The sequence below is a fragment of the Phoenix dactylifera genome, chromosome 18, assembly GCF_051530095.1.
Source record: "Phoenix dactylifera cultivar Ajwa chromosome 18, Ajwa_hap1_PhDact_Kaust_v1.1, whole genome shotgun sequence".
In the NCBI taxonomy this organism is placed as follows: domain Eukaryota; kingdom Viridiplantae; phylum Streptophyta; class Magnoliopsida; order Arecales; family Arecaceae; genus Phoenix; species Phoenix dactylifera.
Genome location: NC_143207.1, coordinates 11,359,224 through 11,375,935, shown reverse-complemented (window position 1 = coordinate 11,375,935; position 16,712 = coordinate 11,359,224). Strand labels below are relative to the sequence as shown.

The following is a 16,712-nucleotide window of genomic DNA, read 5'->3' as shown; positions in this document are numbered from 1 at the left end:
TACTATTGGAAAACTGAAAAATCTTATTGGCCTTCTAAGTTGATTATTCTGCAGGTATGTTGCTTGGATTTTTGTAGCAGCTTCATATCATCTTCCAAGTTTTCTGTCAATGGGAGTGGATTTGAGGATGAATCTTTCTCTATTCATTACGATATATATTTCATCTGTCCTTTTTCTTACTGTTTTCCATGTCATATTTCTTGGCCTTTGGTATGTGGGCCTTGTTTCTCGTTTGGCGAAAAAGCGACCCGAAATCCTAACTATTATCCAAAATTGTGCTGTAAGTGCTTTACAAAAATTTTGATATGGCAACTGATTAATCTTCTATCATGATTTTTCTTCCTTTTTCATGCAAGCTTGACTGCTTGATATTGCTCTTTTGTGCTCATAATGCAGGTTATAAGTGTGGCATGCTGTGTATTTTATAGTCACTGTGGTAACCGTGCTATTGTAAGAGAGAAATCCTTTGATCGAAGACACTCAAATTGGTTTTCCTTCTCGTTTTGGAAGAAACAAGACAGAAACACTTGGATATCCAAGTTTCTCCGAATGCATGAATTTAAGGACCAGATCTGTTCATCTTGGTTCGCTCCAGTTGGTTCTGCTAGTGATTATCCCTTTTTTTCTAAATGGGTCATTTATGGAGAGGTATGGTATCAAATTCATGTTCATTTTCATTTTAATTTTCTAAACCTCACTTATTGGAGACCACTTGTTTCAGTGTTCTAACCATTTATTTTTCCAGTTAGCCTGTAGTGGATCATGCGGTGGTCTTTCGGATGAAATATCCCCCATATATTCATTGTGGGCAACTTTTATGGGCCTTTACATTGCAAATTATGTGGTCGAACGTTCAACTGGGTATGCATTAATTTTGAGTTTAAATCCTGGGTTGTGCTGAAGAGAATAATTTTGTTATTTATGCTTGGAAACACCTAAAAGAGTGGGAGCTTGTTGTTTTAGTAGGTAATGTCTAGGATGGTGACAATGTAGAAGGTTACCATCTTTTTCAAGGCGATCTCGTGTAAAGAACGTACAACTAACATTTATGCAACAATCCTTTTCCTTTATGCCAATAATAATTAGTTTCTTAAGATTTATTAGGCAAACTTTTCCTTAGCTATGTTCTCTTTATGTGTATCGTACAGATGGGCTCTTACACACCCTCTGTCAATATCAGAATGTGAGAAGTTAAAGAAACAAATGAAACCTGATTTCTTGGATATGGTTCCATGGTATTCAGGGTAGGTTGTTATCAAATATTTGATTTTTAGAATGAGATCAGGAGATCAAAATGGTGCTAACAGTTTTATGGTTTGACAGGACATCAACTGATTTATTTAAGACGGTGTTTGATCTCATGGTATCTGTCACTTTGTTTGTTGGGCGGTTTGACATGCGTATGATGCAGGTATTCATTTTTTTTTTCGAATGTCAGTGTGGATCTTGTGAGACTAATGCACCCTGTCAGTTCTCACTGGAAATTCTGCTTGTATGATATCTTAATCTATATTATTAATCATGCTGTATTGGGCTGTATTCTTGTAAGGGAACATGTATATCCATTCTGAAATTTATCGTTGATCTTTTTTTCTTCTGTTCGTGCTGGTTGAAATTTGGACTTTGTTTCTGAAGTTGTATTCTACTTCTGAAGTTGTATTCTACTTTTCGATTTGTTTGCACCTTTGTATCCAGAGTTTAGTTGATCAGTATGTGGTAATATTAAATGGAGCCCCCCCCCCCCCCCCCCCACCCCCCCCCCCCCCCCCCCCCCCCTTCCTTTTCCTTCTTTTCGATATAATTTTTATAGTTTTGTATGCTATGGCAATTTTGTTTTTCAAGTGTGAAGTCATGCTGCCTTGAATTTCTTCTGAATTGACTATTTAGTTAAATTTTCAATTCATTCTTTATTAACCAGGCTGCTATGAACAAGGTTCCAGATGAAGCTAAAAATGCTGATCTTTTCTATGATCATTTTTGCAAAAGAGACGATCTTTGGTTTGATTTCATTGCAGACACTGGTGATGGTGGAAACTCAACCTATGCAGTGGCTCGTCTATTGGCCCAACCTTCACTACAAATTAGATCTAATGGCTCCATGCATACCCTTCCACGTGGAGACCTCCTACTTATTGGAGGAGATCTCGCGTAAGATATCCCTATAATCTTGTGATTTTGTAGAACTTAAATTTGATATGTAGTCTTGGGAATTTATTTCTTTGTTTTCCCAGGTTAAGTTTGTCTTTTCTTAATGCAATCATGCTAATTATTTGTTGATTCATATATTAATAATATCTGAAGCTTTTAATTTTTGTTAATTTCCTTTTCTTGTTTTTTTTCTTCTATAGATTGTTGGTGTGATTGCATGAACACAAGAAGTTGGCCAAGGACAACTCCATTTGTTCTCCCTCTCTCTTTACTGGATTCTAGAAACTGAACTATAGTTGCCAACTAAAACAATCATGATGTATATTGGTAGTTTTGTACTCTATAAAGAGTCAGTGATTCCTGATGCGCCTATGATTGGCTCAAAAATTAGGAAAACAGCTCACCCATTTACAAGTATGCCATCACTTTAGCCACCTTTTATGCTTGATCCAAAAGAAATTTGTTAATGCCATCTATATCCTACCACTTGTTGAATGCAGTAGATGCCACATTTAGTCTATTAGAAAGGATAATAACTTAAGTTTATCTGAACTATTAGTTGGAAATATCTTTTAGTTAGTTCCATATATCCCCTCAGCTGGTCAGATCATCCACTGTTCTGATAGCTGCTCCATGATCGGTTATTATAACTAAATGGTAAAATTTAGTGATGTGCCACAAGTCCATGATAAAGAGAAAATCTTGACCCTCCATTGTGCATTGTCCTAATCGATCTGCCTGCCACTGTCCGATATGTTGGTCTCTGGGAGTCCAACAAGTGAGAGCAGGCTGACGCCGGAGTTTGTAGTCTCATTGAAGGATGGTGATGTGATGGGAAGTCAAAAAAGGGTCAGTGTTCTGTACATTGGTTTACAAGGGTAAAATGGTTGGACTGCTGAGATGGTCATAGATCCTAGGGAATACATGTAAGTTGGACGGGTTTACAGGGCCAGGGAAGTCATGCATGTCCTGATCTGTGCTGGGTCCTCCTGCCTGTGCTTGCTTGTATTTTACCATCAAATATGTTGATTTATGTCAAATAAAGGAAAAGGTACTTTGTTGCACCAGAAGAAATGATAAAAATAGTTTTCTTTCTGAAATAAGAGTTGTTTTTTTTGGAGGAGAATAAACAAAGGCTGCCAGGAAATCATGGCCCCCCGCCTGCCCCGCCGCAGCCAGTTTGTACTTTAAAGTAATGAATGTTTTAAGATGGGTGTAAGAAAAAAATTCTGACTTCTGTGTTCAGATGGCCTTCACCCTTTTCTTGCTGCTATAGGATTTTTTAATATATATTTTTTAAGTGGACTGTTAATGGAGTTAACGGCAAATGATGGACCTCCTTTCATACCTTCTACCATGCGAGACGGGCTTCATCCTTTTTTACATTGCTGATTTTTTTTTTTTTGAATTAATCTTTTAAAACTTCTAAAGTCTGTGGATTTAATTAGCTAGTGCTTTCAAATAAATAAGTGCCTTATGTCTCTGTCAAATGGGATGGGCCACATACTAAATCAGGGGTGCTTGACCATGCAAGAATGATTCTATGAACCGTGTAGAACCTAAATAATAGTTTCTTTTTATTATTATGTACATGTATTTTGCTGCAGAGAAGAGTGGATTACTTGAACAATTGTTGGAAACATGATAATGTTGGTTTGTTCGTTGACTCAGGTCGACTGTCTATTCTACAAGCTAAACTATTTTTTTGAGATACATTTTCTGAAATTCTTAATAATTAATAAACTGCAGGGCATGTGCATGACTTCTTAGCAATCAACAAAAGAGGTATTAACTGAGGTGCTGGATTTGGGAATTTTGGAAGGTTCTAGTCATCTTTGACGGTTTCATCAGCATGCATTTCTTAATGTTTGTGCTTAGCTTTGAAATTACATATACTGAATGTTGTGTATGGTATGGGGCTGGGAAGATTCTATGAAAACTTTTTAGATAAGTCCATGCATGTAATTAATTTTTCAAAGGAGTTTCGGACTAACATTTTTCTGGATTCTATTACTACTTGTTCTAACACATTGATTATGGTGCATAATGTATATATATTTTTTCACTTTGATATGGATATTCATTGGTGGTGGAGGTTATACGGATAGATGCCCATCAACATTTAATTATTTAGTACATAGTAGAAGGAGCCAATTCCAGCAAGCCGAATTTCCTTAAAAACATGAAATCACGAGTATATTTCTATGTGACAACTGTTCTTTGCACAGGTACCCTAATCCTTCAGCATTTACATATGAAAGGCGTTTTTTCTGTCCGTTTGAATATGCTCTCCAGCCTCCAACCTGGTACAAAGCTGAACATATAGCAGTGAAAAAACCGGAGCTTCCATATGGTGTGTCGGAACTGGGGCATTATGATGGACCTCAGTGCTTCATCATTCCTGGCAACCATGGTTGGTGGTTACCATACAAAGTTGCTTCAAAGAATTATAGAAATAAATATTACGATACTTATTGACACAGTTATTATTTTTGATATAAGTTGTATTAATACTGGGTATTCGTTTTGTATATTTGAAGGATAAGGATATACCCTAATCTGTATCTTTCACAGACTGGTTCGATGGGCTTAACACATTTATGAGGTACATATGTCATAAGAGCTGGTTGGGTGGGTGGTTTCTGCCTCAAAAGAAGAGTTACTTTGCTTTGCAACTTTCAAAAGGATGGTGGATATTTGGTCTTGATCAGGCTCTCCATGGTGACATTGATGTGTACCAGTTTAAATTTTTTTCAGAACTATGTCAATACAAGGTATATCTTGCTTTTCTTGTCCACTTCATCATGTTTTGCTGAGCTGATTATGCTTTTTTGTTTTGTTGGTACATTCTAACAAGAATTATAACATATAACAAGGTTTGTTATACGGATTCTTACCGCCATGTACGATGCGGTACTGTACCGTACGAGTACTGAACTAAAACTTGGTATGGGGGACATACTTAGTCTGCTAAACCAACCCTCATACCGGGCATATCAATACTTACAAGCATGCTATTGGTATGGGGTCCAATACCAATATGGCGAATTTTGGCATATATAATTTTTGTAGATCATGGCTAGTACACTAACATGGATTTTTCCTAAATATTCCAGAACATAAGAGATTTAGTGGGTGTCTGTTTCCTACTATCTTGAGCAAAAACATAAGTTTGAGTAATACAATCACTTTACAGGCAAAACAATGCCGGGCTTGTCCCATAGAACAGCCTAAACAGGGTGCTGCATTTAGGTCCCTGTTTTGCCTATCTAGGTAGACCATACGGTCCTCAATTTTTTAGCAAGACATTACAGTGTATGTCTCCACTTGAAAACATCAAAGAAAAAAATAGAAGTCCTTCATTAGTTTTTATAGCTCATAATATAGGCTGAAATGAGCTGCACGATTATGGTATCTATTCAAAATTATATATTTGCTGCACCCAAGGTCTGCTGAACCAGCCCGTACTGGCTGGTTCAGCACGTACCGTATCGGTACCAACCTCCATCGGTACGGTACAACCACATAAAATGGTTCAAGGCCGGAACCGCGCGGGGAAGAAGAAAGAAGAGAGAGGAGAAGAGGAAGAAAGAGGAGGAAGAAAGAGGAAGAAAGAAGAGGAAGAGGAGAAAGAAGAAGACGGTTCGACGTACCTCGGATCGACCCCCTCCCGAGCACTCCGACGCGCGCGCGGCTCTCCCAACGGTTCCTTCTTTGCTCGCGGGAGAAGGGGGAAAGAGAGGAGAAGAGAGGAGGAGAGAGGGGAAGAAAGAAGAGGAGGAGAGGGCTCGGGAAGGAGGAAGAAGAAGGGAAGGAAAAAAAAGAAAAGAAAAAAAAATCTTTTCCTGCGTGCGGGGCAGCGCTCCCGTGCGCCCGCGAGCGGGGAATTGCTCGTCCCACGCGCAGGAAGCTCGATCCCACGCTCGCGTGCGGGGACTTGCGCAAGGCAGCGAGGCCGCGTGGGCCATTTAATGCCATAGAGGGGCATTTAATGCCACTATGTATAAATGCCACTCTATGGCTAAAACGCGTCCGTGCGCGCGTCGCTCTTTTTTTTTTGGTTCTGGTTCGGCACCGGTTCCAATCAGTACCGAACCGATACCGGAGCCCACCGGTACACCAGTTCGGTCGGCTCGGCGGACGCTGGCTGCACCTTAAATTTGATATTTTAGAATAAAAATGTTTTGAGCTGGTGGAAGATAAATATCCAATCTTTGAAAAAAGCCAATGAATTCAATCTTTCAAAAATTACCTGGCAATGAAAACTGAATTTTACACTAGACAAGACTGCATTGAGAGATCATCAAAATGAGGAATAGAACTTGAAAACAAAATATGTCATGTTCATGATAAAGTAACCGGTTAAACATAGCAGTTTAGTGCTTGGTGTTCAACAATATGAATCCCAGTTATTCATTGAAAAAAGGTATGTCATCTTTTAGAGGCCTAAGAGATTTCTTGGTAGTCAAGAACATATCCTCAATAGTAATCTGAATAGGCAAGATGACTACTAAATATAAGCTTGGCTGCTTCAAATGTAACTACAGGGTGATGCGTGGATTGACAAATTTGATGGACAATCAGCAGTTGTCAAATATGTAAGAAATCCATGGGAGAATTGAAGTGTGGCATTGGAGAATAAAAAACTATTATATGGAATAAAAGTCAATTAATTAAAATGTAGCAGTCTTACCTATCAGCATTATTGTTCCCAGGCATATCTAGTTGAAGATAATCAATTCGGAATAAATTGTAGCTTTAATCTTGTGGAAAATTCTGAAAGCTAAGTCCTTTATGTCAAAAGCAAGTGTGAATTGAGAATAAGGGCATGGGAATCCTTGATAACTTGCAGAAGTTGAACTGCTCTTTTATGATAAGAAATCAAATAACTGCTTGTAGTTAATTAGAGTTTAAAATTCGTGTTCGGGAAACTATTAACAAGGCTACAATGAACTTTACTTGTCACTGGCAAAAAAGCAAGAAAAATGCATTTCAGGGATTTATCTTTAGATCAACCACCTCCATTGAACTTATTAAGGGAGCTCAAATCAGAATCTTCTTACAGGACTGTTTGGTTTACAGTTTACTAAAACAAATTAATACAAAACAAGAATGAGTTATGCTGAAACATTTGATTGGTTGCTTTCCACAAAATCTATTTTGTTAAAATTGATTGGTCATAGAACCTGAAAATGAGTTTTATGAGAAAAGGCCTCCCCATGTTTTTAGTAAAACCCGTTTTATGGAGATCATGTTTTATAATCATCTGTTGTAGAAAACACACATGCAACCAAACAGCTCCTAAGATTGTGGTGAACTTTTGCCAAAAATACTGATGCTTAGGTTGCTGAGGTTTTCCTGATCCTTGTTGAGACTATTAGATGTTAACATGGGTGTGAAATGGGACACAGGCTTTAAATACAATCCTGTAGATGAACTATTGAATCTCTGGTGGATGGCATCGATATCGTGTAATACTCAGATGAGGCTTTAGATATGCTACCAAGTTACTCATAAAATAGGAGCTAGGAAAAGCATGAAATGCATCAAGCCTCCAATGTAGGCCTAATAAATGAACTCATATATTGATTATGTGATCTTAGGGGCATGCACGCCACAATACAAGCATAAAAATAATTTGATGTGCACTTGATGTGTAGTAAAACACCATATAAAATAATTTGATGTGCATCTGCTGTGCTCGGAGACCTGTGGACTCTGCAGTTGGCCACCGACTTTAGCATGTTGGAGGAGGCGGGGTGTTTGGTCTATATCCCACATGGGGTTGACTAGAGACTCCTTGCTCGTGAGCCTCATTTATCTCTGCCGAACAGTCTGGGCTCAGTTTGTCTTCTATAGCACTCTTCCTATATTTCTCCTTTTCCTCCCCATGTTACTCTCTTTTTCTTTAGATCTTTTCTTTTCTTCCTTTTCTTTGAGGGCTTCCCCTCTCCTTTTGTTATCATTTCATTATCTCAATGAAATGGTTGTGCAAGTTGTTGCACTGTTTTCTCAAAAAGAAAAAAAGCAACATGCATACACATATATAGTGTGTTATATATACACACAAATACATATAATACTTATTTATAGTACACCATCATTGCTTTTGTTATGCGTTTAGCATTGGCTAGGATGATAGAATAGTTTTCAGAAGCATGCATACTTGGGGGAGCAAGTATTGTCTAACTCATCTAGTTCATGTTCCAATCCTATTGATGAGTTTATTTAAGTGTTGGTTGACATCCTTGGACCAAGGATTAAAATCCCAGTACTGATATTCGGGTTGGTCTGGTACCATGTCAGTATGGTATTAGGATGCATACGGATACCATTAACAATAAGAATGAACAGAAAAAATAAAAGACAATGTCCTGGGATGCCAGACCATCCCAATTGAGAAGGAAAGAGGAGGAAATAGAAGGCCTAATGATAGGAGAAATAATTATATAGAAAAACAAGGCTTTATAGATAAGCAATTCAATTATCAGACAAATACAAAAATACAAAAAGGAATAACCTTATATTTGAATATTCTAAACACCTACGAATCATTTTTAAAAAAAAGGATAAACCAAATATACAGGGAAATCGGTAAAACTCTAATCTATGCCACATCTGAATCCTAATTACATTCATCTAGGACTTGTTTATGCGTGGATAAAGTTTGAATAAGGGATGAAGGCAATATATGACCATCAAACTCAGTGGCAGAAGTACTAAGTAAGATCAATGTTTAAAGTCTCAATATTGGCATCCGTATTGGCACATCACCAATATGGTATAGACTGATGGGGTACTGTACCATTGGTAGGAATCCTTAATACATAATCTTACTCAGAAAAATCTAGAAAAACATTTTATGTATTTTTAACCTTGCTAGGAATGGTGACTCTAAGATGCACATGGGAAAAGTTATTATTATAATGTTTTGGTTGATGACATACCCTTTTTACTACCACTATTATGCAGAATATTGGTTTCTCGAGTCCAGATTATTTTGTAAGTTATGTAGTTTTTTTTATTAATTATGTTGATGTGTAAATGATAGTTATCTGAAAACTTATTGCATGGGAAATTTATTTTTTTGTATCTATGATTGAATGCTTTTTTCATCACCATTTCCCCTGTCATAGTTTGGTTTTTATGGTCAACTATTTCAATCTTAAAGATGACACAAATAACTACAGTCAAATCTGTTTATAGGACTGATTTAGTTGCAGTTTATTCTCTCTCTTGTAATATCTATTAAAAGTTTTCTTCTGATATGAGGAATGACATTTCATCAAAAATGATAATTCCAGACCTTACAAATATTGGAAAAACTTTGCAGGTTGGAGATAATGACTCTGTCATTGTCATGACACATGAACCAAATTGGCTTCTTGATTGGTACTGGAATAACAATACTGGGAAGAATGTTTCTCATTTAATACATGATTACCTGAAGGGAAGATGCAAGCTTCGCATGGCTGGGGATTTGCACCATTACATGCGCCATTCTTATGTTCCATCAGATAAACCTGCTTATGTACAACATTTACTTGTGAATGGTTGTGGTGGAGCATTTTTACATCCTACACATGTCTTCAGAAATTTCAATAAATTTTATGGAAATTCATATGAGAGCAAGGCAACTTATCCTTCTTACGATGATTCTAGTAGGGTAAGATGGATTGTTTTCCCATTCTTTTAGGCTTTAGCCTCATAAACACTAAGTAGGCTTGTTGACTGTATCCACGGTCTTTTGCTCATTTCAGCTAATTGATTATTGCTTCTTATAAATTTTGTTATATTTCCTTTTCTTTCTCAATGCTTTATCTCATCAATTTTCTGGAAAACTTTTTTACAGATTGCCTTGGGTAATATTTTGAAGTTCCGAAGGAAGAACTGGCAATTTGATTTTATAGGTGGAATCATATACTTCGTATTGGTGTTTTCTATGTTTCCACAGGTGATTTATATATATAAATATATGTATACATTTTTTAATTATTCTAGTCTTTTTCGCTGTTATGCATGACATTACTAAATTGTTCTTCCCAAAACTTTCACCATATATTCAAATGTCGTATATTAGGTGAACTTGGTTGACTGAATTTAACCTGGCTAAGAGATAATTAAAATGGCTGAAGATATCTGACAATTTTGTCTCATAAGATCACATATCTCACTCATAAGAAGCAAGGTTTTGTGACAATAATTGTTCTGATTGTGATGTGGTTCTATTAGATATCAGAATTGATATAGTTCTTTTTGATGACACATGGATACCATTTATGGCATCAATTTATAATGATTTGGAAGTTGCTTAGTGAAATGCTTCATTCAGGAAGAAGTTGACATAGCCCAAAAGCATGAGTCTGAGTTTTACATTCAGTATGTCCTCTTCTGCCAGGTAAATGGTACTGGTAGCTTCATAAAGCTCAAACATTCTTTATGCATTCAGGGGTAGCACTGTAAACTGATCCAAAGCTCATCTGTATGACTTGTTCATGGGTGTAAGAGGCCAAAAACAGCTTGTGCTGTGCAGGATGAATGGTTGCTGTAGTGGTCAAGCTGAAGGGTCTAACTCATGGGAATGCATAAGGATGCGTAGTTGAATGTACCAGGAAAGATTTGAGGACACAAGATAATAGCATCTTTAGTTATATTAAATGGCATCGTAAGACTAGTGTAATATGGCCGAAATAAATGTAGAGGACTCACAAATTGGGGCTGTAGTTAATCATTATCACTGATCAGGAAATATATTCACTTCCTTTCTTTTGAATGAATTTTTTTTTTTTTTTTAATGATATAGATCCATGTGCAGGTGTGCATATGATGCACCCTAGTTGGAGAATAGTTAAAATATAATTGTGCACAAATTTGATTGATGCATATTAGGAGAAACTAAGAGTTGGAAGTGGAAAAGGGGATATTTTGGAAGATAGATATGGTATTGTTAGAGTAGCGATGATAATATATATTCAATTAATTTGTATTTCCAGACCATGAATGAGAACACTAATAGGATACAACAGGTGCTCTAACCAACCATAGACTTCAATGGAAAGACTATGTGAGGTTTCTGTTTCTTATGTTATATACAAAGATTAATTCCCTCCGGTAACTAGAGGTAGCAATTTATGACCTTCCTATCTCGCAATTGACCCACTTTAAGTGTGTTCAGGTTTGGCATAAATGGGTCCGGGTCATAAACGGGTTGACCTGACCTACGTCGTTTCTTAAATAGGTTGGATTTAAAGTCCTGATAACTCTTTAACCCATTTTGACTTGTTTAATAGTTGGGCCAGGTCATGAACATCCCGTTTAAGACTCATTTAATCTAAGTATGACCTACTTAACCTGCTTAACCTAATTCGACCCATTTATTAAACGGGTTTTGCAGGTTGGGTTGGCTTACCCGTTTAATAAAAAAGTAGATTTGGGTTTCGATTTTTGACCAATTTAATAAATGGATCTAGTTTAGCACAAATATTTGACCCGAACCGCATCCGACCCAACCAATATCCAACCCGAGTTGATTGCCACCCTGCCAATAACCCTTGAATCATAATCTAATGCTTACTTGAACTCTAGTTGACTTTGAAGTGGATATTTTTAGCATTGAAATAAATCCAATGTTGCAGAATTGCTGAAGCCAAAACAAATTCTTAATCTCACATTTGTACCAAACCAATAGTTAGGATTCTCTTAAAGGGGTTGTTATTATATTAAGTTTATATTTTCATTCACATTAAATAGGTTTGATTTGTAGATCTTATAAAAACATGTTTTAGCATTTGGTTATCAAAATTTTCATTTTCTATATTTAGTTGTTTGCCTATAGTCCAAAACAAAGTCCGCCGTACCGGTACCGGTCGGCGCAACGGTGGTGGCCCGGACCGGTCCTGTACCGGTCCGAACCGGGCCTGTACTATTCCGTACCGGTTCCATACCGTTCTGAACCGGGCCCGTACCGTTCCGAACCGGTCGCGTACCGGTTCTCTACCGATTCTCCAACAATAAACTACCGGTACCGAATTCCACGCTGATCCGGTACCAGTCCCAGATTGGACCGGTACGGCAGACCATGGTCCAAAACAATATTAACAAGCCCCGCCCCCCCCCCCCCCCCCCCCCCCCCCCCGCCCCGCCGAGAAAAAAAATTCACACCTTTTCCTTTGTGAGAAAAACAATGAGATTGTCATTTGCCATTTCATGGTTTTTTCATTTGGGGATTATTCATGCCATTTCATGAGTAATGAAGTGACAGATAACCAAGAAAAGGACATCAAAATTTGGAAAAACAAGTATAGGAAATTGACCAAGCAAGCCTAGATCAATAAGTATAGAATAAATAGAACCAAAGCGAAAGGCTTCGAAAATAATAACACACCAACACAGACCCAACAGCCAAAAGGTATGATACAATTAAAACCAAGGTACTTGAACTGATTTGAACCATGGTATCTAGTTGGTTCGGAGTTCGGAGCGGTTCAGGGTGGTTCAAGCCTTGCACCCTTGTTTCATTTCTCTTTTTCCTTCTTTCCTTCCTTCCTTTTTCGTCTCCCTTCCTTGCTTTCTATCATTTTTCTTCTTTCTTCCCTTGCTTCCTTTCTTTATTTTTCTTCTCTTTCTTCCTTTCTTTCTTTCCTTTTTCTTCTACTTCCCTTCCCTTCTTTCACTCATTTTCTTCTTTTTCCCTTCTTTCTTTCTTCCTTTTTTTCCCTTTCTTTCTTTTTTTCCCTTTGCTGCTTCTTCCGGATGGATACTTTATATATGGAATAAATATTATTATATTATTCAAAAGGCTGCATTATCAAACATTAATTATACATGGAATCTCTACATGTTACGCCACAGTTGCCGTGTCGGTACCAAGCACCGTACCAGTTGCTCGGCGGCACGAGTCGGTACGGGCTCACGCCGTGCCGAGCCTGTACCGACGCAGCAGAGATGGCAAGGGAGAGCGAATGGGAGAGAGCGAACGAGAGAGAGAAGGGGGAGAGAGGGAGGAAGAGAGGAGGCTGGCGGAGGCCGATGTCCGGGAAGGAGGCGGAGGCCACAGTCAGGTCCCTGTTTCATTGGAAACAAGGGTCCGATCGCTAAATAATTTTGTGATTTTTAAGTGAAGTCAGCAAATTGTTTGCCGACTTCACTTAAATATTGTGAAATTAAAAAATATATTTAAAAAAATTACGTGAAGTCGACAATGAGTTTGTCGACTTCAACTTAAAATCTGCAGAAATAAAAGAGGCCCTCTCTGGGCCCTTGTTTCGAACGAAACAGGAGACCGGAGGTAGAGCCCCGCCTCCGTGTCTCCCCAACCTCCACCTCCTCCATGTGGAGGCTCGTAGGCCTCCGCAGGCCGGCCTCGAGCTGGCCTCTCTCTCTCCCTCTCCCTCCGTCTTTTCTTCTTTTTTCTTCTCCTTCTCTACCTTCGGTGACGACGTCTCGATTTGGTTGCCGGAACTATCCCGGTCCGCTGTCGGTATAGCTCGGGACGCTCCGAACTGGACGGTTCGGGACGATTCCACCGACCATGCATTACACTCTTTCAAAAGTATTTGCAATAGCTGAAGTCAGAAACAACTTCCGACATGACATCTTCATCTAACTCGTAATTCCAAATTTACAATCTACTATCCTCCATTTACTCTCTTATATCCAACAGTATTTGTCCCTGCATGCCCCTTTCTCAACATCTTAATAACATTTAGATGAAAATGAATATATGTAATTTATTTTCTTGTTTGGAAAAGTATATTATTCATTATGCACCACTTCACTCTTAAGGAAAGAGTCCATTATTGAACAGCCTTGAGAAAAAAAAGGCCACAAATAACTCTTAATAACAATTTTATGTAACTTACGTCACAAAAGCAAGATACAAGATTCAGGTTCAATAAGGAAAAATGACATCGAGGAACCACAAATCCTAGGAAAAATGACCCACCACACACATAGACCTACATCAAATTGCTTCATGATGAAAAGAAAACAAAGAGAAAATCAAAGAGAGTTGTTTAAATATGTTGATGATGGATCTAAGATAGCAGTTTAGTTCTGCCTTATACAGAAACAAAACCTCATGGTCGGACTTCAAATTGCTCATTTGCTTTACCAAAAAAAAAGACAATGAGCAACTATAGGCTTTTCTATGATATGTTTATGCACAGAAATTCAAACCTTCATAATGAAACCAAACTGCATATCTGTGATACCAAATTTGCTTAGCACTTCAAATTATTAAAGATTGCAACTATCAGCGGAATAATTCTTAGAATAACATATATATTTTGAATCACTTAATATGATTATAGGAAAATATCTATGAACAAATTTCCCTAACTATATAAATGTTTGCATAGCGTAGATTGAGCAAAAATTGAACAGTCTTATCATGTAAAAGCACGTTGTACATGCATAAACCTTAATTGGGTACTTTTTGAGTAGTAGCCAAGGCTATTAGTTGGGTACTTAAAAATGTACATTACAGTACTTTTAATCATTCATAAACCTTAAAATAACGATATGCTTCAATACCATACCATACCAGTCAGGTATTGGTACAGTACCCAATACCAAAACTGTGGACCTTGATTAAAACAACCAGAGCTTGTAAGAAAAGAAATTTGAAATGGGGCAAGTAAAAACAGATTGTGCAGAAACTGCATAACATAGGCTTTTTTTTTCTTTTTTCTTTTTTGATACCAGAAATTTAGTTTGATGCTTAAAAACCCGAGCCATCAAAATTCACACTTGTAAGCATCCCTTTCTCTCCAAGAAGAACCTTATGGACATAGTTGGTTTTACAACAAAGCAACAATAAAGGGAAAAACATACCAGTGACTTTTCTTTAAAAAAAATGAAGAGTGATGAAAGAAGCTTCAGAAAATCTCCTTGTCGGAAAAAGATTGAGAAGTTGACACAATTATCCTAATCTAAGACACTTTTGCAGAGAACCAGAAAATTGGACCTCAAGCTCGCTTAAATCAAGAAAAGGGGAAAACTCTCAAAGGAACATCAAAATCTAATACATAAAACCCATCACAACTGCAAGCAACAGCTCCTTGGCCTGAGAAGTAGTAGGGTATCATTCCAAAACCGTAACAATTGTCAAAACATGGGAAGATGTGTAGCTATAGAATTATGCACACAAGGAAGAGGCCTGCATTAACATTCAACAGAGATTCAAATCAGACATTAAATTGATTAGAAGATGAAAAAGGAGAAGGAAGAGGGGTAGAATGAGGATGGGGCAACCCAAATATGGAGGTTCTTGATCTTGGGGCCAAAGTCACTGCATTACCAATATTTGGAGTGCAAAAAGAAGAATGGGTGCATCCAAAATCTGTCGTACCGGTCGGTACTAGTGCATACGACTGTACCATATTGTACCCGTATTGAACCGATATGCGGTATAGGGGGTGTATCTACACTCAATATGCCGAACTAGCCCCTCCGTATCGGGCGTACCAATATTGTAATAGGATGGTACTGGTATAGGGTCCAATTCTAAGATGGTAAACTTTGGGTGCATCCTTTGATGGAAAATGCATGGGGTGTTAAAGGGGGAGGTGAGGGTTTGAGAGGAAAAAAAAGCATGTGAGAACGATGAGAGATTCTTTAAAGAGTTACTGATCTATTAAATCTATTTAGGAAATTATGTTTTCTTAAGAACAATTCTAGATCTTCTATAAGTTGGTCCTGCTGACTGAGATTTTGAGGATTATGACATGTCATGTCAACGAAAAACTTGTCTTTTCTATTTCAACCAAACGACATTCTTTCTTAGACTTGCTTCATAATATGCCTACATATGAGTTTGCAAAAGAGGGTTCATATTTTGACTTTAAACTTGTTTGTCTTGAACCTCTTATGTGTCTGCATGCATGGACTGAATTTTGACCAATGGTCTTGTAGGCTCATACCTAGATCTGTTGTAAATAGGCTGGCAAATTAGAACGGTCTTCATAAAATCCAACTTGGACATTGACCTAGTAAGGTCTGGCTGGTGGATTGGTTTTGGTCCAACCATTGACCAAATTTTGTTCATGGTGAGCTATTGATCATCCATCTTGCAAGCTGAACTTGACCTATGCACCCATAAGGTAGGTTTGCACAAAAGAGAGTATGGAGTTCCTTCAGAAGGAATTATAAGGGCTTAAAAGGGATTTTTTGACACTTTAAAGGAAGAGAAAGAGGGGGGAAGGACAATAGAAGAGGGTTGCTGGGCTGCCTAGAGGAAGAAACCTTTTCTTTTATTCTAAGCTCCAAAACTGCATTACATAGACCTAAGGCCCCTATTTATAGCAATAGAAAAAACCTTAACTATGATTTTTAGGCTTGATAATGTAGGCTCCGTCATTAGGCATTGGCATTTTTTTATGAAATCATGAGAGTGAATAGAATCGTGTAGTCTCCGTCATTAGGCATCGGTACTTTTTTATGAAATCATAGAGTGAATAGTATCGTGAATGATACTACAATATCATACCTTTGCCCTCAAATAACCCTTGCAATCTTTTGATTTCAGCTCTTTATTCAGAAATACCATGCCTTAGCCCTCAAAT

At 37.7% G+C, this 16,712-nt stretch overlaps 1 protein-coding gene across 6 annotated transcripts in view; it reads left to right on the top strand.

Annotated features, from left to right (window-relative positions):
* Nucleotides 1–16,712, top strand: part of LOC103722455 (uncharacterized) — a 32,961-nt gene that overhangs the window by 7,347 nt on the left and 8,902 nt on the right. For 5 of the 6 annotated variants that reach the window (XR_016399006.1, XM_008813021.6, XM_088714341.2 and 2 more), the window contains 10 exons: nt 55–280; nt 397–648; nt 746–861; nt 1,149–1,244; nt 1,324–1,411; nt 1,919–2,148; nt 4,377–4,561; nt 4,723–4,922; nt 9,482–9,814; nt 10,001–10,102. Coding sequence is in view for 5 of the 6 variants with exons in the window: in XM_008813021.6 (XP_008811243.1) it covers nt 55–280; nt 397–648; nt 746–861; nt 1,149–1,244; nt 1,324–1,411; nt 1,919–2,148; nt 4,377–4,561; nt 4,723–4,922; nt 9,482–9,814; nt 10,001–10,102 (1,828 nt within the window). In the remaining variant the exon portion in view is untranslated. The remainder of the gene's footprint in view (nt 1–54; nt 281–396; nt 649–745; nt 862–1,148; nt 1,245–1,323; nt 1,412–1,918; nt 2,149–4,376; nt 4,562–4,722; nt 4,923–9,481; nt 9,815–10,000; nt 10,103–16,712) is intronic. The other variant, XM_088714344.2, reaches the window with a different exon arrangement.